General features: G+C 42.0%; 1 protein-coding gene across 4 annotated transcripts in view; it reads left to right on the top strand.

The window, feature by feature from the left end:
• Window positions 1–27156, top strand: part of KIAA1210 (KIAA1210 ortholog) — a 64115-nt gene that overhangs the window by 8324 nt on the left and 28635 nt on the right. For 2 of the 4 annotated variants that reach the window (XR_008451568.1, XM_054076091.1), the window contains exons 1-3: window positions 6585–6778; window positions 21765–21841; window positions 24894–25062. Coding sequence is in view for 1 of the 4 variants with exons in the window: in XM_054076091.1 (XP_053932066.1) it covers window positions 6717–6778; window positions 21765–21841; window positions 24894–25062 (308 nt within the window). In the remaining 3 variants the exon portion in view is untranslated. Of the gene's footprint in view, window positions 1–6584; window positions 6779–21764; window positions 21842–24893; window positions 25063–27156 lie in introns of those variants that run through there. The other 2 variants (XR_008451569.1, XR_008451570.1) reach the window with 1 other exon arrangement.

Here is a 27156-nt window from a genome sequence, read left to right as displayed (position 1 = left end):
TTATTTTTCTGTTCATTTCCCCTTGGAGCAATAAAGCCTGCAGGCAGGACATTTTGGGACCTCACTGCCCTTCTCTGAAGGTTAATGGTCACTTTATCTTCAGCCTTGTGTTTGCAGGCACTGGAGTCAGACAGCCTTTTCCCCAGAACTGTGCTTCTGTGATTTCCTGTATTATTGCTCCAGCCGACAGCCAGTGAGATGGTATCAGAGATGACCTTCGCTTTTGAATTTTTATTTCGGTTGCAGTTGAAATTCAGGATGTTGATGGTTTTAGGATTATTATTCCAGATGTGTGAGTCCCTGGTTCTCCTCTTGCTCATACCTGTACAAACAAATCAGGAGTAATTTTGTTGAAGAGGTGGGCCTGCATTAGTGCAAAACTAATATACATGGGAAGTCATTAAACCTGATTGCTATTCACAGCACAAGCTTTAGTGGCAATGTTGGCCTGATCTGTCTCCAAGGGAGCTTGGCAGGAGTGTTGCAAGGACATGGACTAGATCTATCCCTAGAGGGGAATTTGGGAAGAATGGGGTGTAGAAAACTCAATTCTTTATTCACATCTCTCAGGATATTTGTTTAGACTCGGTAACTGTTGCCTGTGATGTCTGACATCGAGACTAGGCACCGGTCCACGTGCCTGTAGCTACATACTGTGTTCTCACATTTCTTTCCACATGGTCTTGTATATCGGTGCCTGCCTGGACACTGAGAAGGAAAAGTTATGTTGTTGGAAGTTAATATTTTTTAACATGGTATTTTCTTAAGTCAGAATGTGTAGAAATAGAGCTCTTTTGTGCACCTTGTGCACCACCCCCCCTCAGACAAAAGAACCACAGTTTCCCAGTATATAAAATATTGACCATGCTTGTATTTTCACAGGAAATACCAAGCTCTTCCACTGTGTCAAAAATAATTTGCTTTTCATTCACACTTCTTAAAATCTTAGATTTATGATGTTGGATGAAAAAAAGCAGATACGTGAGAGGCAGCACATCCTGGCTATATTTGTTTGTGTATACAGGGATGCTGTTTCTTTCTCAATAAACACATGGCATACTTATATGCAAATCAATCTTTGTAGATTGCTAAAATGTCAAACAAACACTTCAGTCTTTTTATCTATATTATTTGTTTGGCAATTGGTATTTTCTGACACTGAAGTCTGAGGTTACATGTGTGATGCTGTTGCAAACCTAGGGGAAACTACCTTTTGAATGATACATGGCCTGACCTTCACTTCCAGATAATCCAGGAAAACTTTGCATTTGGCTGTGGGGATACAAAGGACAGGTTTAGTTTACCGATATCTTTTTAGCTGTATTTTAGAATTCAGTAATGCACCAGATACACCCATACCAAAGTTCCTTAGAGGTGAAGACAGTGTGTTCATGGAAAACTGCAAGAGGTTATTCAGACTCAGAATTACCAAACACTGGAATCAAAGAGTTTACACTTATTGCTGCTTTCTTTGGAATATTCTTTTCATTGAAGGGGTGTGCAGGAAGTCCTCTAACACGGAATAACAACAACAAAAATCCCCCAAATCCCACAAAGTGTAAAAATAGACATAATGAGAGCAACATACAGTAATTAGACTCCAGAGTGAGTATCATGGCAAATTCTTCAGGCTTACATGCATGAATAAAAAGCTGATAGAGTGCATAGTTAGAGGCCTCTGACTACGCTCTCTACTTTCTCTCAGTTTGAGAGATAGGCTTTGACCCTCATTTTCCTCCTAATGTTAATCACAGATGGATGTATAAACTCTGCAAGGCAGAAATCCTCTTATCTCCACTTCTTTGTTTTCTGCAGAGTACTATGTTTGATTCCAGCCTTGTTTGTTTAAACCTCTGATACTGCAGCTCTTAACAGGGCTGCATGTTTATTTGTTTCTTTAGTATTGAAGGGTTTTCACTGAAAATTTCCAAGCTAGGCCCATTTGTGTGCCTGGGAATCTCACCTGTAAGAAAGCTGAATCCATTTCTGCTTCAGGGACTTTTTTCCTGAGAGAGGCATTTATTTTATCACACAGGTAAACAATCCATGTGTCAAATGCAGAGAGAGTTGTGGTATGAGAAGAATGACCTGCAATGTTACGACTAGATTTCTGTGAAGGGTTTATTCCAGGTTATAATTGAAGGAGTGCTTTACATGCAATTCAGCTGGAGTAGCACATTTTTATAAATACTTGGGCAAGATCAAATGTAGTATAAAATCTAGGGTGAAAGTTCTCAATTAATCTAGGTTTCATTGCCCAATGGTAAAGACGTGAAAACTGAAAGCTAGGCTTGGATTCTGCTGGATTTGCCCCACATAGCTCACTTGATGTCCAGACACAGGCAGGGTTACTTTTTCAGAGTTAAACAAATGAATAGAAAATGTCAGTTGTATGCAGCCCTGCCCTAAAAGGAGGGGAGGGTCTGTACAGGTGGACAGCTTCATCTGCCTTAAAAGGAGGGGAGAGTCTGTACAGGTGACAGCTTCATCTGCCCTAAAAGAATGGGAGGGTCTGTACAGGTGCACAGCTTCACTCGCATTACCGAATGAAGGAGAGCGTGTGGTGATCAGGCTGGCAGGAGCTGGGAAAGGTGGAGAAGGGCAAAATAACTGAGAACTGCAAATGCTGCTGTAGGAACAAATGCAACATGCAGGTAAGAAACACTTCATCTTCATTATGTAAAATGCAGGTGTGTATGTGGCAGCTCACCCCATTGCAATGGTGAAAGGGAGGGCTGCAGACCTTCAGGCAATGCTCACGCTCTTTTTGACAACAGCAAAAATTATTAGAGGAATGTAGTCAAAATGTGACTTTGTTACAGCTTCTAGGAGAAAGAGAGAAGTAGACTGGATGTTGGTAGAGGCTAAAGGCTAAAAATGAGAGACCAAAGTCTGCCTTGTTCTCAAGAAGTCAGTTCAGGGACACCAAAACATACAGGAAATCTGAAATGCTACAGTCTATCAATTTTCTGTACTGTTTCTACTAGCCCTACATTTGTTTGGTGAAAGAGTCACATGAAACTTCTGTTCCTTTATGAAAATAAATAAAAAAAAATAAATTAAACATCCCTGTTACAACACAGTTTGTGAGTCATGGGATTTCCGAACTGTGACAGCTGGTTGATCCCTGCTGCTTTGCACTGTCTATGTGTCCTGATTGCATGCAAGCCAGCTTTGAATGGACATTTTGCATAGTGTGAAGTGTTTGGTCTTGGAAGACCGGGGAGACAAGGACACAGTTAGCCCTTAGAGGTCTAGTTGCATGGGGCTGCAATGAAAGCAGCAGATCTGTTGGACATGGAACATATTTTGAGTTTCTGGTTGTGTGTGTAGCTCCTGACACCTCTGCTGTCAGGCTGCTGGCGTGCACCCTGTGTGTATGCGTGTGTGTGTAGGAGGTGACTGTGGAAACATGCCACTGTGTTTTAGCTCACTCTGAGCGTCCCCCCTTGGATTGTGAGTTGCTGTTGGTTACTTATGTTGAAGAGGCCTTTTTTTTTTTTGCAGTGACACAGGTGAAGGTACATGGGAAACAACTCTCTGATTGTAGGAGCTCTGTTTTGGTGCAAGCATTTCCCAATGACTGGGTTGCTGGGGCTTGCTCAAACTTGCCTCCCTCATTCCCTTTGGAGAAACTAAGAAGCTTGTTGGGAAGTTTAGCAGGTGCTGGGATCTCTGCTGCTCCTCCCTCCCGGCTGCCAGCATCGCTGCTGGATCTGCCTGCAGGCTCCTGGGGTGAAGCGAGGCAGGTGGGAATGTGCAGTGATCACAGGGGGTTGAGCCAGTGTTGGGCTGTTGAGGGAAAGCAGTGGTGGTGAGCTTGAAGAAGTCGATGGGGAATGCTGTAATTCACAAATGAAAGTGGGCTTAGACTGAGTCAAGCCACAGACTTTAGCAGAAATGCAGATCTGATTCAACTGCCAGGTGTCTAAACTTGCTGTCTTCCCTATCTTTAAAGAACCATCTTTCCATTTCCCAAGTCTGTGTTCTGTGGTTGCTTGGTATTCATCTACTTTCCAGGCTGAAAACCGCTTTAATTAACTGGCAGTAGCACAGCCCATTCACTTTAGCGTTTGACAAGTGAAGAGCCAACATCAGTGCAGTAACTGTTGGGCTGTGGTACAGGACATAACTGCTTCCTTGCACTGATTTACCTGTGGACATAGAGCCACAGTGTTTGTCAACATCTAAGATTTCAGATCTGTACCCAAAAAGCTCAGCGTGCAGCCATGTGGAGCTATGCTAGTGATAAAGAGGCAGAGCAGTGAATAATAAATTGTAACATGAAGTGGCTTGGAGGCTAATATGAAGATAAAAAATGAAAAAGGATTAAATCCTGAGGTGGGGTAATTATTTTTAATGACTGTTTACTAGTCTGTGCTCCTTGGAAAGTAAAGGGATTTCTAGATGGTGCAATGTGTGTTGCTAAACTACTAGTTTCTGGGAACAGTGTTATGTTTCACCTAAATGGAACCCAGCAGATGAAGATTTGCATGTTCAAGTAAGTAATTTCAAGACAAAAATACATGAAAGAGAAAAGGATAGTGAAAGGAGGCATATTTTGAAGGCAAACCATCCAAGGACATTAGGAAACAGAGAATCTGCTTCATGTTAGCACAAAAATCTGATCTTTTGAAGATTATGGGCCATATTCTGCACCAGTTAAAGTGATGAAAGCCATCAGGATTACACCCTTCCTCTGGTTTTAGGGACTGGGCCTTCCCACTAGAAAGCTATTTGATATTTCTTTCTTTTAAATACAAATGTGATTTTTTCACAAGGTCTCCTTCATTTCTTACTAGAAATGTTTCTGTTGGCAGTATTTTCTGAGCTAAATGCCAGGCAGATTTCAGATACAATCCTACGTCCAAGGTTTTGTACATTAAGCCAGTCAAAAGGTTTCTCCAGTAACCTCCAGGAATTCCTTCTTGCTGGTTGTTACCCAATAATGGGTGCCTTGATTTGATTTTTTTTTTTTTATTGTGGGCTTTCTCTGATGGGTGGAGACCAATACTTTCTAGCTCACCTTTTTCTGTTAGGATTGCAGTGCAAAGTCATCGTGACAAATGCAGTAAATCAGGACAACAGTGAAGCTTATTTGGGCAAAACTTCAACTGATGTTACAGTATTTGTGCTTCTTTGTCTTTTCCCAAGGGAGACAAAGTGTCTGCTTGAGGCCAGGTTTGATTTGCAGTTCTTCTGTGGGTGGCATGGAAGTTGGCTGCTTGTAGGTGCTTTCTCTTCCCCATTAAGTGGGAAACTAGACTAGAATAGGATTTGGTTTCTCTTTGTGATGGCTCTTGCTATCATTTATTTTATTGTGTCACAGCTTTCCTTTGTGAGGGAGATTTATAGAAAATAGAGAAATGGAGTTGTCTGTTCATAGATTTCAAAGCTCTGCACTCTTATGTCTCTGTTATGGGAAAGGTGTTAAAGTATTTTTATCCTAGTATTCCAAAAGAACTGTTCCACCTTAGATCTAGATCTGATCTTGCTACTCAGTGCCTTTAAGAGGAACTTGTATAGAAATACTCTTGTAAGATTCCCTCTTACTGGTTTGCCTGACTCTAGTAATCAGGTATTATGTACTAGCTGAGAAATGCAAATAAATGTGGTTTTCTTCTGACCTTTTAGGAATGGATGTAAATCTTTTCTTTGCAATTAGAAGAGTTATGAACTTATTACATTTTAATGTGTGTGTGGATTTTTTAAAGAAGAGCCGAGATTCTTGCCAAGACGTGTGACTCCAGGAGCAGCTGACACTGTCTTGCTGGCAACTGATGCTCTTGTTTCCATGCAGGCAGCACAAGCAATGTCTTGCCTCACCTCTCTGCTCGTACCTCAACAGACATTATTAACAGCCATGACATGGATTCATTTCCATATGAATTTAACGCAATGTAATGTCAGAAATGTGTGCAGTTATTTTGTCCCCAGGGCTTGGGTCACTCCGGTAAATGGAGCTGCTTGAGAATTGTGTTCCCCAGCGTTAAACCGTAGACATTTTCCTTATTCCACATCCAGTGAGGGCCTGCTTAGTTGTGGTAGTGAGCAACAACTGTTATTGTGTTATCAGAGGGCATCACCTGGCAATATTTTTCTCGTAGAGTGTGCTGGGTCCTTTAAACTCCGGAGTTTTTTGCCTCATCTTGCAATACTGCAAGGACATTTTTTTTTTTCCTGTTTATGTGGAGAATAGCTTGTTAGAACAGCTTGTGATTTACAGTGAGATGGGATAACACCTGTTCTGGACAGTCCTGTGCAACCCTTATGTCCTGGAGAATGACTACAGTGATAATTTCAAAGATGTTGGAAGTGTTTTCTGTAGCCTTTCTCTGTCTAAAAAAAAATATAACAATAACAATTAATCTCCTCAGGGCTTCTTCACATCCTAATTACAACCAAGCCTTTCATTAGTTGCATGGGGAGACAGAATCAGATGCCATATGGTATTTTACACTTAGGATGCTGTGCTCACCAAGAGCTGGAAGGAGACAGGAAAAGGGGGAGTTAACAATTCATAACCATTTATGGAACAGGCACAGCCCTCCTTGGACCCAGTTCAGCAGAGTCTGAGGGCCTCAGATCAGGAACTTTATCTGGCTAGTAATTGCACAGGCATGCTGGCTTTCTTGTGTGCGTGTGTGGGCATTTGGTGAGCAGGCTACGAAGCTGCAGAATCTTTGTGCTGGCATCTACACACAAGGATGAATTAAATGCACACACGCCTGCTGGGAAGGGCCATGGCTGGATTCTACGGTTGCCTGAAAAGTAAAAAGTAAGTGTGATGCTGAGCCCTCCCCTCCACTTTTCCGAAGTGAGCTGAGTCTAGTGGGGGCTTGGAACTTGTGTCTTTGTTGTATTTCAGCAGCAGCACTGAACAAAATGCATATGCCTTGAGAATGAAGTACCATTCTGAGTACAGAAGTATGAAAAATCAATCCTGGCTGAAATGCTAAATTGGTGAAAATCAGTCAGTGTTTTTTCCTTCAGAAGTATAAACATGAAATATTGAAAAAGGAATTAAGAACCTCTTCCTGTCTAGTTGTAACAAGGGGGAAAATGTCCTCCTCCTCATTGATTAGCAATATTGTTTATATATTAACACATAAAAAAGAGAAATACAGAAATGCACATTGGCTTTAAAGAAATGTTCAGCTAGAAATCTGGCAGCAAATGCTTTTTGGGAACTCGATGTATTCAGTTTTTATATAAACAACCTGAGGTTTATTTCTGTAATCGCTCTATGTTGAGAGATTTGGTTGCATTTAAAATAAATATTGTTTTAATGCTTCACTGACGTATTCTGTTTGAGCAGACTATAAAGGGAGAAGAGAATGGGACAATGCATGTTAGTATTTGTGCTTTAAACCACCATGAAGATACATTCTGTTTTTCCTTTGACATTCTGCCTGCTAAGGAATGGAACAAAATTTCCTGCTGCAAAAACTGAGCAGTGGTTTTTGATAATGGTTTGCATCAGCAGACTGTAGAGGGCTCTATTCTTGCATACAGTATGGAATTACAGAAAGTGAAAATGCACAGTGAAAGGCAAGCAAAGTTGTTTCTTGAGGCTTAAGATGTGAATGCTGATAGTTAAAGGTAAGTCCTGATTAGCAGAGAGGAGAAGAAATAGTTCAACAGTGAAGCTGGCAATTTGCTTTTTCTCCTTTTCCTAGTTCATCTCCTTTTTCCAGTTCATCTCGTATTACTCTGTTGGAAAAGTGCATTTTTAAAGGCGCATAATTCCTATTGAATTTGTTAGGTTTTCATCCCATATTGACTCTTTTCCTCCTCTGAAATATCTAACAGTGTCTATGAGAGGGAATTAACATTTGGAAAGTAAGTCTGCTTTGGATAAAGCAGGAGGATATAATCAGAACTAGCAAAAGAGCTAAGAGTGAGTTTGAAGGTAGGAGGATTAGCACTTAAATTGACAAAACCCATCAATTTACATGGTTTGATTTATGTTAAGTTGTTTCCCCCCCAAATCCTCCAGCACCTAATGCAGTTAAAACAAACTTGGAAGTCTGAGAGAGGCTATAAAATCTGGGCAGATGATGCTTCTTTCATGTGGCATATGATCTCTTCTTTTCTGCTGGATTTCCACTTCATTTATGAGGAAGAGGGTTTTTCTTTGACAAATTCATTTTTTTTTTTTTTTCAGTTAGGCCTCTATACTTGATCTATCTACAGATTATGTTCCTCAACTTGTTATTTCAACCCCGTGATGTGTTCCCAAGTGGATTAGTGGGACTATTAATACTTCGCAGTCTCTACAAATTTTATATGCTGCTGTGGCTGTGATTATTGGCAGTTAAAATGAGTCTAAGACACCAATTGCAGTAACAGTGACGTTTGGAGCCTGAGATTAATTTTGGATGAAAGTTGTTTGGAGTTTGACATGACATATTTGTCTTTTTGGACAAATGGGTCATTAGAGTGTCTTCCTCAAATCCTCATGTGGTCATTCAACCTGTAGGAGTTAGTTTGCTTTATGAATGAAAGCTATTTCTGAATGAAATTACTTTTATGTTTTAAACAACTGGCTTGGGTACCAGCAGGTTATTAGCCAAAGTGGCACAGAGCTCACCTGCTGACACCAGGGAAGGGCTGCAGCCAGGGTTGTGAGCTGCTGGATTCGGCTGAAGCACCAGGTTTGTTTTATAAGCTGCTTTGAGTCGCTCTGCTCTGTGCTGCTGTCACATTTACCTGACCTCCCCCACATTTTGCAAGGCAAAGCAAAGATTCTGCCCTGGTACGCTGCAATACATTATGGCTGAATCTGATCCTTCTACAGAGAGTCCTGTTCCTGTGCTTAGTTAATGTTCTTTCATGAGATGTCACATAAAAAAAAAAAAAGCCCAAAGCCTAATCCAGGTAATTCTTAATCATAGCCCCAATCTTGGCTGCTATTCCACTGAAATAAAAGTTGTGGATTGCTTTCATTATTCTCTTTAAGCAGCATCTGCAACCTGAGTAACCTTAAATTGTTCTTATGGTAAGTCTATAGCTCATCATCCTTGTTGCAAAGTTTTGTTGTGTTTGGTCCTAGTATGGTGTCAGAAAAAAAATATTAGACGTGGACTGTGATGATGTTTTCTAAAGCCTTTGAAGGAATCTTTTTGTATGTCTCTCAGTTTTCAGTACTAGCCAAATGCATAGTTATGAGCCGAAAATGTGGTTTCTTGAATAATAAGGTTCAGTGATGGTCAACACAAACTGCCAATTTTCAGAGACAAATATAGTGTGTTAGAAGCTATATAAAATATTTGGCTGAAGGCTTGCATGCCAGGTCAGGACTGGTTTCTATAACAGACTATAAGTAATTGAATTTAACTGATCTGTACTTAATGTGGTCACTCAGGATTTCATGGTGCCTTTCATAGGCAATCACAGAATTATGGACATACTTCAATTTGAATGTCTTCTGCTGTGCCAAGCTCTGCATTTCCAGTGGGATGTTGTATTCTTTTCTTATAGTCTGAAATTGTAAAAAAAATTGCTGATGTGCACTCTTATCCCACAAAGCAATTCAGCGTGTGGGTAAAGCAAATAGATCAAGAGATGCCTCAGTACAATTCTCAATATATTTTTAGATTGTTTAAGATGAAAGTCATTGCAAATCTAAAATGATGTTATGACCATCACATCGAGTAAAATGTTTTTTTCTGGATTAGGTGCCGTTGCTTTGTTAGTGTAGCGGTTGTTGCCTATTCAGGTAAGTGTCAGGAAGAGATTTTGGTGTTTACTGGCACTATGGCAAAGACGGTGTAGTGCTGTGCACCTGATGGATAACCAGATAAGCTGAGGTGTCTGTTCACTGCCTCCCGCGCCTTTGCCCCAAGCTCTCATGTTGAGGAGGTTCATAGAGAACAGTGCAAGGAGTGACGGATTCCCTTGGTGCAGAATACACTTCTGACAGCTTTTATATGTGTGGGGTCCTTAAAGCCTTTGGTTCCCCAACTGGTTCCTTATCCACAATGAGCAGCTGCTGTTTTAGCTTGGACACTAGCAAGTGAATTGGAAGTGGTTTAAAGCTCCACCAACTGCTACTGAAGTAGCAACTTGGCACCGTGGGGAGTGGGGCAGTTTAAAACTGCTGGCTCGTCTCTGTCAGCAGCTCATTCACCGCCGGTGGGCTCTGTTGCTTCTTGGAGGCGCGTAATCACCATGGGGTCTAAGTAGCTGTGTATACTGACTGTCCACGGTACTTGATGCTTTGCTCTTTGACTCAGTTTTAGACATGGAGCATCGTACCAGCGCTCATAGGCTGCTTAAAGCGAGGCACTGAGTTCCCTGGCTATCGCTGTCTGTGGCATCCGTAGCACAGCTGGGCTTGGCTCTGCTCAACACGGTCTGTAGGCTCTGTAGGGCTGGCAGCTGTCAGGAGGTCGTGTGGCTTTGGAGTCAGTGTGCGCTGCCTGAGAGCTGTGGCCGAGCTAGTGCCGTGGTCCCCTGCTGATCTGGGGGGACTGTCTGTGTGGCTGATGAATTCTAGTGAGGTGAAATGCTTCCCTTGGACACTTTGATATCCTGAAATAGGTTTGTTTACCTGTCTTTATTGTATACCACTTTAACACAATATTTCTCAACAAGTGAGACAGTTTTTCAGTGTTTTTCTTTGAGATGAAAACATGTGAGGATGAAAGGTGGCTCCTGCCTAGCAAAGCAAGTTCATCAGGGCAGAGACAATCCCTGGAGCCACACAGAGGTATCAATACTAGGATTCAAGGAATAGCTTATGGAGGGTGCAAGAAACAAAGCACTGAACAAGAGAAGGGATGTGCTTTAGTGGAAAGTGGAGAGCTCTCCCAGCTGGGGCCAAGTCAGAGAGGGTGAGCTGGGGTGAAATGACTCCCTGCACATCATCAGTCTCCCAAAGGAATCTTTCAATACACAACCTTTGGGCAAGTTATTGTACATGGCAATTATTCAGAGTATTTAGGCATTTGTCAGCATTTTGTCTTCACCCCATCCCATGTGAATCAATTAGTGCTATGCTTGGTATTAAATGTGTGCAGGCTTAAGTCCTGTTTTCTTACTCAAGTATAGTAGAGAGGGTGAACAAAAGCCCTCAGGAGGTGGCAGAGCCATGGTACTGTAGGCACTTGAGCACAGTTAGTACAATGGTGCTGTATTATTTACAAAATGATCAACTATTTCTCTGTTGATTCATTCAGTTTGACTCATCTCTGTGCAAGAAGTTCAGTTCTGGCTTAATACACCAGTGAGTCACTCCATGTCTCCCAGGTCTCCTCGTTCTGTTCGTGCTTCTCTCTGGATGGTGTTTGTTTTAGTAGCCACAGGGATGCGGTGCATTTGCTGGCTGAAGGCAGAGGAATTCCAAGCAGGCATTCCCATTTGCTTGGTTTCAGCAGAACAGCCCTTTCCCTATCACCAAGGTGTTGAGTATTTGACAAACAGGCAACTCTAATGCTGCCTTCCTACTTTTCTTGCACTGTCGCAGAAGCTTCTTGGTTTGGGACAATCTGCTGAATGTGGTTCTTGCTCTTCTGCACCATTTGGCTCTCAGATTTTTTGTCTACGTTATTTTGCCAGACTGAGCCATGAAAACATCTTGTCATAATTTTGCCTGTGTTGTCGTCTTGTACAGAAATTTCTGCTGCTCAAAGTGTCCGGCTTTGTACCCTTGTAGCCAGCTGGAGAGATTAATTTGTTATTTCCTCCTCAGACAGAGGTCTAGAAAGTTTAATAGATGTGATGGGAAGGCCTAGATTTGGCTTTGGAACCTGAAATCTGGCTATAGATCTGTGGGACAAAAATGTAGTAGGTGCAAGCTGTACTTTCAGCAGATAACCTACCTGAGCTGGTGGAGGGCAGCTAGTGCTGATCAGCAGGCAAATTTGGGAATATCTGAGCTAAGTCTGTCTGTGAGGAAAAGGGAAAAAAACGTGAGGTAATTCCAAGGTTGATTTCCACCCCCCATCCTTTCTCCTGTGGGTTGCTGCTGTAAGACAACACTTAAGCAAAAGTTGCTCTAATCTAATGTGATTCAAGCTCATGGTAGTGTATTAAATCTGGTGTAACTTCAAGGTCGTTAAAACTGTTACAGAACAAGGAGTTTTAAGCAGTATGTTGAATGCAGCAAGTACTAACTGCGGACTGTTTGATTTTTTTAATCTTATTGTTATATTGCTCATAATTATTTGTATTAAGATAGCAGGTGGTCCTCCAGGGCTCCATTGTGGGAGACACTATTTAAACAAAAAAAAACGTTAGTCAGTTGATATCCTGACTGATTTTGCTTGCAGATGCTGAGCTGTCACTGTTCATCACTACGTTAGCAGTCAGGGTTGTGCTAACAGCTTCAGGTTTCCAACACAATGTACTTGAAAAACCTTCATTTTTTTTCAAATAAAAAAATATTCATTTTTTAACAGTATCATTACACTGCTGTGTGTTGCTGCACTGATATAGGTGTCCGGGTACCAAGGTATTTTGTGGTATCCTGTCACCATGTTATGGCACGCTGGTATCTTTGTGAGTGTTAGAGGGGATTGTAGCACTCTGAGTCAGAGCAGGATGACTTGGCTTTGCAGACAAAGCTGCCTGATTTTGCTTTTTAACCAGCCAGCCAGAGCAGTCCAGCTTCAAATTTCTGTGATGGTTATTTCTTTTGGCCTCAAAGTATCAAGAATCTGGTGCTAATTAGTGAACTAAATGTTTGACTTTTATTCATGATTAATTCATTTATGCTTATTAATTCTCAGAAATATGTAACTGTGTGTGCTTTTGCCAGGGCTTGTATCACTCATCTAACAACACAGTTCTGATCCACGCAGTAGTTTGGGCGCAATGCTATGTATTAGAACGCTCTAGCTCAGAACTGTGATGCAGACATCATGTTAATCATCAAGCTGTCTGTATATGTGGGAAAACATAGATCTGACAGAAGGATTGTTTGCTGTTTCACTCTAGTAGTCAAACTGCTCTCCATCATCTCAGTTTAGTGAAAAGAATGTTCCAGAAGTTGAAATTTCATTGCTTTCCTTAAAAAATGTGAATTGTTATATTGCTTGCTTTCTTGCAGCCTTGGCCTGTGTAGACCTTACAGAATACCTGCCCCCATCCGATTCCCTCCTCCACCTCTCCCTCTACCTGCTTGGCACTACCCAAGTCTTGCAGTCCTTGTTGTCTTTGGTGTCACTCTCCTGGGCTTTTCTATTTTCACAGACCTGCTCTGCTCCCTGATGCTACCATACTGCCATCTTCAAAACACAGTTGAACACAGCTTTGAAATTCCGTTGGTGCAAACCAGCTTTAGCTCAGATTATTTTACATGATCCTATTTTAGAGGAGAGGTGTTTGTGTCTGGAATCCCAGAGAAGTAGGATCCCTTTTTAATTGTTGCTCATACTGAAGAGAAAACTCAGGAGATGCCCCAGAGACAGAAATGGCTTAGGGACGGCTTTAAGTGTATGTATGATCTCCCTTGGCTCTGACAGTTCTCCATCTGCTTCAAGACCAAGCATACTTCAGAAGCTGCCTAAGATGAGGTTCTAGAGGAGAACAGGCACAGCAGGGGGTTTCCTCTAGAGCAAAAGAAGGGAGAACCTTGAACCCCACACACAGCTCTGGAAGAGCCCCTTCTGCAAGAGTGTGAAAGCTGCCTTGGCCCTTCCTTCATCAGCAGTCAATGTGGGGTCTAAATTCCAGAAATGCCCATGGGCAGTGGGAACTCAGGGGGTTTAGCCAGTCAGACACAGTATCCTTCAACATAGGAAGGATCCTTGTATTTATTTTTGTGGATGTTGTCCCAGTTGGGTTCTGAGACTTCACATGAAGAGAGATTTCCTGAGCTTCCTGCCAACGGCAGGCTCTGAGACCACAAAGCCTGCATTTTATTTGCTCTTTTAGAGCCAAAAGATGGCTGACTGTTTTTATGACAGTTTGATCTTCAGAGTGAAAATTTGTAACAGTTTGCTCTGGAATTTTCTGTTAGCTTCTCCGTTCTTTTCAGTGCATTTTGAGTTCTTGGGCATTAAATATCTTTATTGTCTCGTCTTGGAAGAAACGTGTCCAAGAAGTTTGATCTATTTGAAGATTTTTTTTTTTTTTTTATTTTTTCCATCCTTAAGCTGCTCTTTAATCCACAAACTGAGGAATAAGTGACTGTTTTGGAAAAAAACTTTAAAAAAGAATGCTCTAGACATAGCCTGAAGCCCCATGTTTCAGTTCTGGTGTTCAGTTCGCTATTGTTTCAGCCTCATTTTGCCTGCAATATTCAGACAGCTTAATCGGGTAAAACTGTCTCCAGATTTTTTTTCTTTTTCTGGGATATAATGATTCTTCATGTTTTGTGAGAATAAGATCATGGAAATCAGTGTGAGACTCACAGGGTTAGGGCAGATCTGCAGGCTACTCTTTTGAAATCTTATGGTTTATTGCGATTTATCTTTTGTCTATTGGTATCACTTGATAGCAGTGCCAGTTGGTAGCATTCCGGCATGCTGGTCTCCCGTAGCAGAGCTGGCTTAGCTCTGTAGGGCTTATTAAGCTTTCCAGGCATTCAGTGTGACCATTTCTATTCCATAGGTAAAGAAACTCGAGGCTGAGTGGTAGCTAACTCAGCTACTGTAAGCAATTCAGTAATTTGCCCTGTTGTTCAGCAATACAGCCAGGAAAATCAACCGGTTATCCCAAGTTCTAGCCAAATGGTCTCTGTCTGCTAGGATATATTTAAAAGATGAGCTCTGTCTCAAATATTTTACTATGTAAACTAGCAATTGTCACCTTCACAGTTTGCAGATATTGGCAATTTCCATGGCATTTTCTCAGACTCGTAGTTTTCCAAGCCCCTGTAGAGCATGTTGAAGCTGGCCGATGGTAAACGCCTTTCCTCGGCCACCTTCTGCCGATCCCTGTGAAGCAGCCCGGGGGCTGCCAGGGTTCTCCACAATACAGGTCAGATACTGACCATCTACCTTTATGCTGGGAGGCCATAGGTGGAAGAAAATCAATTAGAAGTTTGGAAAGGGAGGGTCAAAAGCACACACAGAAGCTACATAACAGTGGCCAAATACGCCCACCGCCCAGGTCTGGGGTGGAAGATGGTGCGTATTTGTTAAATTTGTAACATGAGACAATGAACTTTACTTTTATACCCATACTTGACTCTACGACATCTTGACTGTTGTGGCATGAGGCTTGTCTGCTGTTCAGTGATAGTGGCTTGACATTTCCTGTTGCTTTGCTCTTGAAACTGTTTCCAAAGGCAGTAATGCTAACTGGGTGCAGCTCCCTAACTGGAAAAGGCGGTTACATCCTTGTTGATTTTTAAATGCCTATTCCCTCTCCTTCCAAACTACTCCAAAAGTATCCATGTCAAGCAAATCTGAGAGTGTGTCCTGTTGCTGGCAATGTACTGGCTCCTTAGCATGGTTCCTGGATGACTCTTTTACTTCTTTTCAGGAAGAGTGGAAGAGGATCCCCATTCCAGCTGTTTCCTGAAAGTTCTCCACTGTGGTCTTGTAAAGAAAAAGAATTAATGTCTGGGAAAAGCATTGAATTATTCCTATGCTAATGCCAAGTGGTGCAATTCAACTGGGTCTTTTAATGTACATTCCTTTAAAATGGAGCCCAAAATATTGGCTGAGTTTTTGTGTGTGCTTAGATCACTACTGTGCTGATGCCAGTCTTGATTTGAACAAAGTTCTGTCACATTTATCCTGATGGATTCAGACCAAAAAATGCACTGAAAAACAGTGTGATAAATTATCAGAGATGGGCTATTCAGAAACATTTTACTTGGCTGTTGGCAAACAGGTAGATATTTGCTTTATTGTCTGAGCAGATACAACCTTGCAGTGGAGATCCTCACACTGACAGCAGCTACACAAGGGCATGCTAATAAGCACTGTGGAGTAATTAGGTGTATGAGAGCAGCTTGAATTGGCATGTCCAAAGCAGGTTAATCTGTCTGGCATGGGTGCCAAGCACTGCAAAGCTCTGGTAGCTTGAGCTTCAGCTTGACCTCTCAAACCGAGTACAGACCAGCAGCCGCTCTGCTGCTGGTACCTGCGTCAGGTTTGTGATAACACAGCCTGTGTACGTGTGCTGCAGTCATGTCCCCACATGCAGGGACACAGTTCTGCAATGGTGTGGCTAATGGGGTGGCTGCTGAGAGGGAGTGAGTCAGTGGAGACAGTGCTGGGACAGGAGCATTTACTCTCTCAGTTCCTAGAGTGGCAACAGAGTGCATTTCCACTGTTTTCTGTAGTAGCTTATGCTTTATTTTGTCTCCTTTGCCCTGCCCCCTTCTTATCCTTTCAGCTTCTCACACAATTTCAGGCTCAGCCTGTGTGACTGTATGAAAGGCATTTCCTCCTGTTAGTTTTTTTTTTAAGTCAGTTCAGCCCACCAGCTGCTTTCCATTAGTGTTACACACATGCTCGCTGGCAGGGCAGCACATAACAGGCACTGCTGAATAGCAGAAATCCTTCAGAATCACTGTCAGACAGAGGCTTCTCAAAGCAGATTGTAGGTAGAAAGGGTTCACCACATTGGGACCTGTCTTCTGGAGAAGCCAATGTGTGGGGACAGAGGGAGGAGAGGGGTTGTTGTCTGAATGCGAAGCGTAAAAGCTGTGAATAGATCTCGTTATGTGAATGTTTATTTGTTCTGGATATCTTGTCAAGGGTAGGAACTGAATTCTGTCTGTTGCTATGGGGAGTTATGAACCCCTGTTTGATCCTGGGAGCGTATTTTATTGATGTTAAATATTATCTAGTTGCTTATCCAGATTTCCTGGTGGCTACTATAGCTATATTATCTGTGATCCTTAGAAAAGGACCTTAAACTTTCTTAAACTCTCCTTCCTTCTGTGAAAATTACAAAAGCAGTCTTCATTGACTTTGTACAATCCTCCCCTCACTGTTACCAGTGGAGGCAGTAGGAAGAGTCCTAAAGCAAACTGCTGTCTGTGCTATTCTTTTATGCCTACCTAACCCAGTCATGGTCTGGCAAGGGCCACACCAGCTAGGGGCTGGCAAACAAACCAGGGAATTTCATCCTAGAAACACTATACTCTGGAAGGGCACAATGAGATCAGCTGTGCAAGGTCAGATCCTAGTTCCTGCTGTCAGTCAGGTCGTACCCTGTTACGGCAAAGTTGTTTGTGGGATCCCGCACTATTCAGCATGTTCCCTGAGTCTGGACCTTGAATTGCAGTTTGCTCAGCTCATTGCATGCAGAGCAAAGGGAGCTTTGTTTTTTGAGTTCCTGATATGCTCAAGGGATGTGAAAACTGAATAGAAATTTTGCTGGCTCTACCGTTGCTTCATGATTGCCTTTGAAAATCCAGTTCTGTGGAATTGCAGAGGGTAAATTTTACTTCATTTACTGTCATTGGATTAACGAGTTCATTCGTAGTTAGCTTGTATATCTCCCAGAGAGGGAAGCAATCTACGTTTTGTCAGAACAAAGTCATTTAATGTGCTTTAGTAAGACAGAACAAAAATCTAACCCATCAGTCACCTTTTGCTGCAGAATGTAATTCGAATACTAAACCATCCAGCATTCTGAGGCTTTTTGAAGGTCGGTGCTCAAGAGAAATAGAAGAGCTTTCTCTGGGGTCCTGCAGTATCTTGAAGTGTGTTCTCAGGGGAGGCTGGCTGCAGAGTGTTGGCAGGAGGACCAGGTGAGGGGTATGGGTTTCCTTAGGATGATCCATCTCACTGTGTAAACTGTGTATCCTGAAATTTGGAGCATCAGCTTCATTTCAAATAATTTTTGTAGCCTGAAAGAAACTGGTCTTTAAAAGCTCCAGGCAAAAATTTCCCTTCTTTCTCTTTGCTGCTTGCCACTGTCTGTTTTTTTTTTTTGTAGGATATGAAGATGCTAAGTGAATGCAGCGCCTCGTATTCTTGAGTCTTTATTTTCTCAAGCATTTATTTGTTAGGGAAGAGGCTGTTCAGGGTTCAGCATCTCCTTTGATCTTTCTGTCATAGGGCCTTCTGGAATGCTTACACAGAAGCTTACCTATGAAGATGAAGATACGCTAAAAGTGGGGTTGGAGCTTGCTCACTGTGCAGTCTCCAGGTCTTCTGCTCTGCTGGAGAGACAGCAAAAATGCTGTGGCCCTTTTCTGAGGCTGAGCAGAAAGCATTTCTGTTTGTCTTGGGCCTTTGTTAGATGCAGGAAGCTTGAGTCCTGTACAATGTTAACTCCCTAGGAGTCCTTAAATACACAAACCAAGCAGTGAAAGGGAATTGTCTTTTCTTCTTTTAGCGTTACCCTCACATGATGTACATATTCAGTAATGTACTTATGTGGGAAAATGGAATGGTCAGAACACCACCTCGGGACTTGATTTGTTTTGCCCTAGCACTGCTGTCCCCTAGAGCACTCCAAACATCTGTCCGGTTTCCCCAGTTTGTGAAAGAGAGACAAGGATATTTCTTCTGTTCCTGGAGATTTCTTTTTTCTCATAAGACTCGTTAGTTCCTTTAATGAGTTGAAGAGGTCCAAGTGGATGATGCGTAGTAAGGTTATTAATGGACGTTTTGTAAGGGATAGCAGATAGTCTGGATCTAAATTATCAAACCGGGCAAGGGTAGTGTTGATTGATAACTTACTGCTTTGAAAGTAAAGCAAGCCTTGCAACTTTGTACAGGTTTTTTTTTTTTTTTTGCAAGAGAGGTAAACACCATGTGGTCAGTCCTTGTTGCTCACAGTAAGCTGCTCTGCCTCGACTGCTTCTTCACTCAGGAGACAGTCTTCTTCATCCCTCTGTGAGCTCCTTCTCCTAGCTGTCCTCCAGCATCCCCTAGCCTGAAGACTATCATAAATACTGCTCCAAAAAGCCATTTATTTAACCTGATATTTTTATCACTAAAAACCAATATGCATACAGTGTTTGTTTAAAACTTTATCTCTAATGGTGTAATGCTCTGGGAAAGCTCACAGGGTGCACGTGGTTAATGCAGCTGATTGAACTGAACGCACATGGTATTGATACATCCTGACGCTGCCTCTGTCAGCTGTCATTAAGGCCTGGAAGTGGTGAATGTCTGAAGGTTCGATCAGTTAATGCCTGTGCACTCGCATGTGTTTGTATTGACGAGTTTTTGTCCTCTTTTTCTCCATCACATTGATCCCCAGGCTACGGTTTGCCGCTCAGAACATTTGTGAGCTGCTCTCTGTGCAGTACAACTCACTGCCAGCCACCAGAATTTGAAATCTGTCATCTAATTGCTAACTTTCCTTCAGGTACATCATCAAGTTTTAAAGAGGGAACTTACACTTTGCTGTAAATGGGAGGTTTTATTCTTGTAATTTAAATACCTGCTGACTTAAAGCTTGGAAACATCTGTGATGGTTTCGTTCTCCTCAAGTCACTCTTCAGTTCACTGGAAAAAGATGATACTGTGATGGGGTATACAAAGGTACCAAACCATTAGGTCTTAAATAGGGCACATTTGCAAGCAACCAATGCACCATCACAGTTGACACTTGACCTCCATACGCCCCAGAGAACTCAGCTAGAAAATGGAATTAATGCAGGAGCTGATTTGACAGTGAAGGGATTGCCTGGGAGCTGAACTGCTTTGCAATTATAGTTCTACTTGTATAAAAGATATACCAGTTGGAAGTAAATGCTTGCAGTTGTAATAAATGCAGCAGTCAAAATACCTCCAAAGGCTGGAAGGATTCTGAGTGAGCAGCTGAGATGATTGAGCAATTTTAATAAATTTAATAAGAGCCAGTGAAAACAAAGCTGGATATGAAAGCAGCATTTTCTCGCGCTTTGATTTTTTATTGAAGGTGAGTAAAGCAGAAGTTTGAGGCCTCACTGAGCCAAATGTCAGGTCCAACTCACGTTCTGTGAAAATAAAGTCAAGTCTGGGGACTTGCCAGTTTGTTCTTGTAAATTTGTTGAGTGCTTTCTTGATGGTCTATTTCAAAAGCATTTCCCTTTCCCTCAAGAAAAATCTAACAAAATCAATGCGCATGGTGCAGACAGTTGAGGGGGAAAATTGGAACTGAATATTTTAATACAGAGAAAGAGTATATTAGAAAGTCTGCTGATGACCACTTCAATCAAAATATACAGGACATTAAGACATTTTCATGAGTAAAATGGATTTTCATGGATTTTCCGTTGATGAGACGTAGCAAAAAAAGGGAAAAGAGTTGAATGGTTGCAATCATCTGAAAGGGAAAATCTTAAAAGTCTTACACATTTTCTTTCTTCCCAGTATTACCTATAAATTGTTTAAAAAACATCCTTAGTGCATCTTATTTAAAAAAGATATAATCAGTCCTGGTCTCTGCAATGACTTCTTAATTGATTTTTAGCAAGTTGAGGTGAGACTGTTTGGAATTGCAGTGGGTTAATGCACTCCTGTATTCATTGCTCACAGATGATTTGTTATAAAACGAAAGAAACTCCATTTCCACCTACAGTTCAGCAGCGTGGCATGTCTGTGCAGCCAGCATAGGGGAAGCTTAATCTGCAATCTGTGTTTTTGCAGGAGCTCTGCTTATTTTACATCCATGATCTGCTCCCTTTATTTATATTTTGTTGTCAGTCCCATCCCTTCTGTCTCTGATTTTGTGCACCTTATCTTTTAAGGTTATCTGGCGACATGGGCTCGTAGGAAAGTCCAAGTGGTTTTGGGCATGACAGATTATGGAATACATGGGTGATACGGAAGAAATAGAGTAGTTAGTATAGAATCGTAATCTTGTTTTCTGTTGAGATACTTAACTTGGCAGTATTGTCCTAGTCTGAGGTGGAAAATTGTTAGATGAGATCTATGCAAAAAACAGAAGCAGGATTTGTTTCTGGGTATTTTCATTCATTTGTAAAGATTTCTTATGCTTTAAGTCCCGACACAGTGTAGTGGGACTGCTGACTATGTAAATGTATCACCTAGATATCTTCCTCAACAAAGGACAGTATTTCTGAGCTGCCCTGATAAATTGTCACATTTCCAGTGTTGCTTGGCATTTGTACTCTTGTGGTCTGCTGCTTAATTCCTTTGTCTCTGACAGACACCATTTAGGAGTCTTGGAAAATACAAGGTGGAGCCAGTTAACATTGAATGATCTTAAAACTAGGCTGAACTTTTGTTTTCATCAGGGAGGAAGATGATGCCATCAGTTAATTTGGTTGATCAATAGCCCTGCTTGCGATAAGGTTTCAAAGCTTGTGGCTAGAAGCTGATTGCACTGGGTCCAAAATAAATTTGATCTATTGGTTTCCACAAATGTAGTACAGCCTAGGATGATGCTTCAGTGCTGATGCTTAACTAATTTTAGTAATGCTGACAGATTAGGCTGGTGCCTGCTGTGAGGACGCTGTAATACATAAACCCTCAGCAAGAGAAAACTTAGGATGTTTTTTTACAGTGGTGTGGAGCCGTCACACTTGAGCAAAGAGCAATCCTAGAAGTTCATTATTCTGGGACTGGGCAGCATCACAGTCTTTGTGGAGCAAATTTGATGACATCTTTCATTAGTGCAAACTTTGATCCTGGTTTCCTAAGAAGAGAGAGAGGTACTGGCAAGAAAATAAACTGGTTTGTTAGTTTTGACTGGAGAAATAAGTGTTACTGAAAAATAAGGAAAAGTTCTGTGGCCAAAGTGCAAAAAAGCATGCAACCCATGTTTGTGATAGGCATTTGGGTATGTGATTTCAGAAAGGATCCAGCCATGTTCTTTCTTCATGCTGGATGGGACTGTATTTTGCTGGGAAATGGACTAAAATTTAACTGATGCTTTCATCTCTATTTCAGTGACTACATCATGGCTACGGGGACAACAGAGGTCACACAGTCACATGAAACAGGAGAGACAGTTGAAGAATGCACAGGTAGGCAATTGATCTCTGAATGTATAGCTGATTTGGAAGTCAAGATTTATTTTCTTCGTGTCTAGGGGTCTGTAGTGGCTTGTTTTGTAGTGTTGTTCTGGTTTTTGTAGTGTAAAAAATTCTGTGTGGCTTTGTCACCTGGTGATATTATGGGAAGGATCTTTGAATGTGCAGTACTAGAGGGTAGTAACCTGATGGAGGATTTTCTTTTTCCAATTCTGACTTGGATTTTCAAAAACAGGAGCTTGAAGGGCTGATTGTTGTGCCTGCTTTGATGCGTCCTCCAGACCCTGTTAGCCAGCCTTTGTCTGTTGGGCTACTTTACGGTGCACTGAAATGTAGGCACCTTTAAATTAGTTGTGGCATGCTTTTACCTGTGTGCAAACCCAGAGCTATTTGCAGCAGGAAACAAATATGAACCCTGTCTTTCTGAGCTGTTTCTGTATTGCCAAATCCTTTCAAATAGAGCAGTTTTCATCTGCCACAGTTTTCATCTGCCTGCAGCATAAAGCGTCTAACGGTGATTTTATCTTTTTTTTGGGTAATAATGTGGCATGTGCCTATCTTCTGGATCTGCAGGGAAACATACTGCTTTCTTATTCATCTGAAACAGCTGAAGCCATGCAGCTGAGCAGAGCGCAGCTGAAGAAGAGTTATTGCTGGAGAGGGTGTAGCCTGCGCATCAGTAATACATTGCTAGAGAAAGCACTGAAGTAACTGATGTTTCTGCATCTGAGGAATCTCAGTTGCACAATGATACCCCAGTGTTGTCCCGCGCCAGCCGAGGTTTACTCATTGGCAGTGTTTGCAAATCCTTTCCACAGACTCCATTCTAAAGTTAGCACCGCTTCTGATCTAAACAAGTCTTTGGAGTGGTACCTTTGCAATGTAATCCTTTGTGGTAGGACTTATGTCTGTTTCTGATCCTTAGGATCACTTCTTTTTTTTATTGTTATTGTGTTGTGGTTTTTTTTTTAAACTTTCCCCCTGTTCTCTCCAAATACCAGCATCTAATTGAGCTCATCATTAATAACATGCACTAGAATCAAACTTGCTCTCTGTCTATACCACTGTCAGCTGAGTAGCTTATATGACGGTATCCTTGTTTTTCATTTAAACTGCTTTTAAGTTGCAGAGCACTCTGTGTGTGGCAGAGCCTGCCTTATTATTTGAGTCTTTGGACTGTGTTAGCAGAGGTTGCTGAATTGATACATTTGGGGTGCAGCTTTCATGAAACTTTGTAATCTTTTGCTTTGCTTGTCTAAAATAAACCAACTCAGCTTTGATAAGTTTCCTGGGAGAATACTATAGGCTGTGTCTGGTTGCACCATACGAATGGCAGCAATGGTAGGGAGGCATTTCTAGAGACTCCCTGGAGGACTCTCAACACGGTTGTTTTATTCAAGAGGCACTATGGTCTCAACGGTTGCTGTGTAACCTGTCTTCTCTTACCAGCTCTTGCTATGAGCACAGCATGAAACTCACTGAGGCCCGTGAGAGACTTGACAAATCTGAAAGCCTTGGGGTCAGCTCTGTAGTCTAAGGCGGGCTATACAACCTGTATGTTTTCTGTGACTGTCTGATTGACTTGCTGGTTGATAAGCAGCAGTGGAAGGTAAAAAGATCTTCCACTGATAAACCTTCTATAGAAGCACCACATCCCATTGTTGTTCGGATGTGTAGGACTCCTTTGATAGTTCTGCTGTACATGGTTTGGAAGATAATTTGGTCTCGGTGACAGCCCGAGTCACTTGAAAAACAATGTGCAAGTCTTTCCTGCTGCTACTGCTCTGCCGAGAGGTAGCTGTTTCGTCAGTCCATGCTGGACAGTGTAGAAGCATCTTTGCATGTCCCGACGCATGGTGCCGGCACCGGTCTGGAGAGCAGGGAGGAGTCAGGGTGAGCAGATCTCAGTATCATTGTTTATTTCTCAAAGTGGCTACTGTCCGATGCAGCTGTGCGGTGGCACGGTTTCAACCCAGATAAGGCCCGTTGGCAGAGATCCCTACACGTACACGGCACACGCTGAGACAGAGCATCGACAACTAAATCACTGCTGGGGAGAAGACAATAATTGTGTTGAAATAATGCCTTGCTTATGAAGGAATCCTCCAGCTGTGGGCATTTATTACGCCAAGTGCTGTAAAGTATTAATTGAACAATGAATTTGGCTGAGATACGCAGTGACGTTGTTGCTCTGCATATGTATTTAGGTCAATCACAGGAGTCTTAGTACAATAGTTTGTCCTGAACCACTCCAAACTGACCCCTCAGTGTGAGGGTCAGTGACAAAATGCAGCACTTGTGTGCTGAGAGGAACATATAAATAAGAATGTTAAAGGTTGTTAAAAATGAAAGAAATCAGTGATGTTTCGCATACTTTATTTTGTTCATTTTGTATTTTCATTTGGACAATGGAAAATCTGAAATTAGGTTAACAGTTTTCTAATTGTGTTCCGAGGGCTGCTGTGTTTGGTAGTTTTGTGTTCTGCAGGGCAGTGTCTTAAATTAAATCTGCTCCATTGTCCTTTGAGGTGTTGCTGATTTCATTTTGGGGCAGTGGTTTAAAGTGGAAATGGATAATTTATTTTCAGAGTTTGTAAATTCTTTTACCAGTTCCAGTCTTTTGGCCGTATGCTGAATATCCTTCAGGTGTTTAGCAGAACTAAATCGAGCTGAGTAAAGAACAATAACAGTTAAAGAGGTGGACATAACTTTTTAAATTTGAAAATATATTGAAGGGTGATGGGCACGATCACTGTTCAGTTGTAGGTAGATACATTCTCTATATAAGGTGTATTTTTCCTAAACTGGAACCTAAGTAGGCACCGCTATTGTCAGCTATTGCCGGTGTTGCTTTATAGGCAGCAAGTGTAAGAACTGCAGCTTCACCTTTCACTGGACTCCAGCACTGAATTATTTACAAAGGAACTGACTAAAACTGAATGGGGTGCTCTAGCTTCGCAGCTTCCTCTAGAATTTAGGAGATAACATTCTCCAAGCCAAGCGACACCACCAACTTCCATAAATTTTCATTTTTCTCCTGTTGCAGGAAAGAAAAAATCCAAATTTCAGACTTTCAAGAACTTCTTTGCCAAGAAGAAAAGGAAAGAGCCTTCACCTCCCAGGGGAGAGAGTAATTTAAAACCTAGTCAGTCCAGCAGCGATGTCAGCATCTCTGTGCTCGATGCTACTGCACTTCATTCACCGAAGGAGGCTGGGTAAGCTGCTGGGAAGAAAATAAATAAATAAAAGCAGACCTCTCACAGCAGTCAGATGAAAGCATGAGTTGGCCCCTTAGGAGCAACCTCTGTCCAAGTTTGTGCAAAACAAGCCCTAATGCTGATGAAGGAATTCCAGGAATTTCCTCTTTCTCTGCTAGTGCTTCAAGAGCCAGCGTGGAGAGGAGGGGGAGTGCAGCCAGGGGCAGGGGTGATCCAACCTCTTAGTCTGGAACTGCAGATAGCCCAGATTGTTTTGATTGGGTTTAGTGTTTGAAATCTGTCCTAAAAGGTCTGATTAGCAGCAACTTTACAAGAAGATCATTCAGTAGTGCTAGCAGAGAATACATGTGAAGCCGAGCTGCTATTTTTTTAGCATGAATAGTGCTCTCCATCATGGCTGGAGTGAAGGGAAAGGAGTATTTTTGGTGCATTATCGGTGTGAGATGGCTGCTTTAACTTTTTATGTAGCCTTTTAGGTATAGAGGCCTCTAGTTTTAAACCCCTGAAGGGCTGTGCGTGCGAGTGAGGTTTGCAAGCCCTTAAGGTGTGTCCAGAGTGATTCTCAGATCCCTGAATGATGTTAGTTCAAAACTGTGTCCTTTTTGTTTTTCGTGTAATACAAGCTGTTAGCTTGCACTGCTAACTGCTTCACTGATAACCTTAGACCTTCACTTCCATCGCACGACTCTGAACCGAGTGGGACAGCTTTCTGAACATGGTTATGTTTCTCACCAGGGTTGTCATGGATCGGTATCTGGCAACCAGTAATTTGGCTGTTCTCCAGCTCCTCACCCTCCCCTGTTAACTGCTCAGCCAGAGCTGTCTTTTTGATTAGCCCAGGACTTGGGTTGGGGAGCTGCCGACTAACACAGTGTGGCAGAACACCAGCCATATCCTACAGTTTGCAGGGTGCTGGTGGAGGGGATATTGGACAGGCATGACACTGGCAGAAGGTGTGGGTAGGCGACAAGAGTGGGACATGCTGACGTCAACATTGCTGCCAAATGCTTTGCATCACCAAATAAGGCATCTGGTGGAGCTGGACACTGTTTCTTCTGGTGGAACAGCTTATAGATGTTACTTTCTCATGGGTGCTTTTTTTCTCCTTGGCCATCTTTCCCCACTCTCTGTTGTGTTTATGCAACTGCATCATGGAAATGGTCTGGGAATGAAACAACAATCTCTGTATTTTGTTTGTTAGCATAACAGCAACAGAGTAAGTGACCATACTATCAGTTCCCTGAGGTTAGGGGAGTTAGAGTGACTCAGCTAACCCAGCCTGAAAAGCTTAGGAACAGCTGAGCTTACCCCATCATAGAGGGATCTGGCTTAAAATCAGCTGTCTGCTCCAGAGGCAGTGTGGGCGTGAACTCTTTCTCTTGCCCTTAACCAAGTACTTCAAGTCCAATTGCTATTTACCTCAGTGCTATTCTCCAGTGATTATGAACTGTTTTGCAAGATCGGAGATCAGGAAGTGAATAAAACTCTTCTGTTTTTCTCCCTTAGAGATAGGATTAGTTGGACTATCCAAAAAAATTAGAGGACGTGTTTATACTACTTGAAAACCCTATCATGTCTAGGCCGTGTATGGCATAAGCAGGCTTTGTAAGTACCTAGAGAGACTCAACAACATAATCCTTTGGAAAACCTGATCCTGAAAGCCAGTGGAAATACAGCTTGTGAAGGGTTTATAGCAGGGCCCTGAGCTTTGCAATTTCTGGCATGCAGAATATCAAAACGAATCCTAGAACAATGCTGCTGTTTGTTTTTTCTTGAGACAGAGGCACTGGGTTTCTTTTCTTCCCTTTTTCTTTAAAACCATGTAATCTTTTTAAAATTTAACTTTTCTGAATGCTAAGCAGAGATCGAAAACCTAGATGTGCCAAATGCTTTTTGTAACAGCCAAGGGGATGTTCCCAGATGATGAGGGACTGTAAAGAATCGGTGATTTTGGCAGTCTTTGAAAGAGAAGGGAGCATTATGTGCCACTGCTTCTTTGTCTTTCAAGAGACATGAGTTTTGAATGGAAGTGGTGGAAAAACCTTGATGGCAAAGTGAAAGCATTTGCTGTGGATGACTTCTTGTCTGTAT

The sequence above is a fragment of the Cuculus canorus genome, chromosome 10, assembly GCF_017976375.1.
Source record: "Cuculus canorus isolate bCucCan1 chromosome 10, bCucCan1.pri, whole genome shotgun sequence".
NCBI lineage: Eukaryota > Metazoa > Chordata > Aves > Cuculiformes > Cuculidae > Cuculus > Cuculus canorus.
This window is presented reverse-complemented; position numbering and strand designations above follow the sequence as displayed.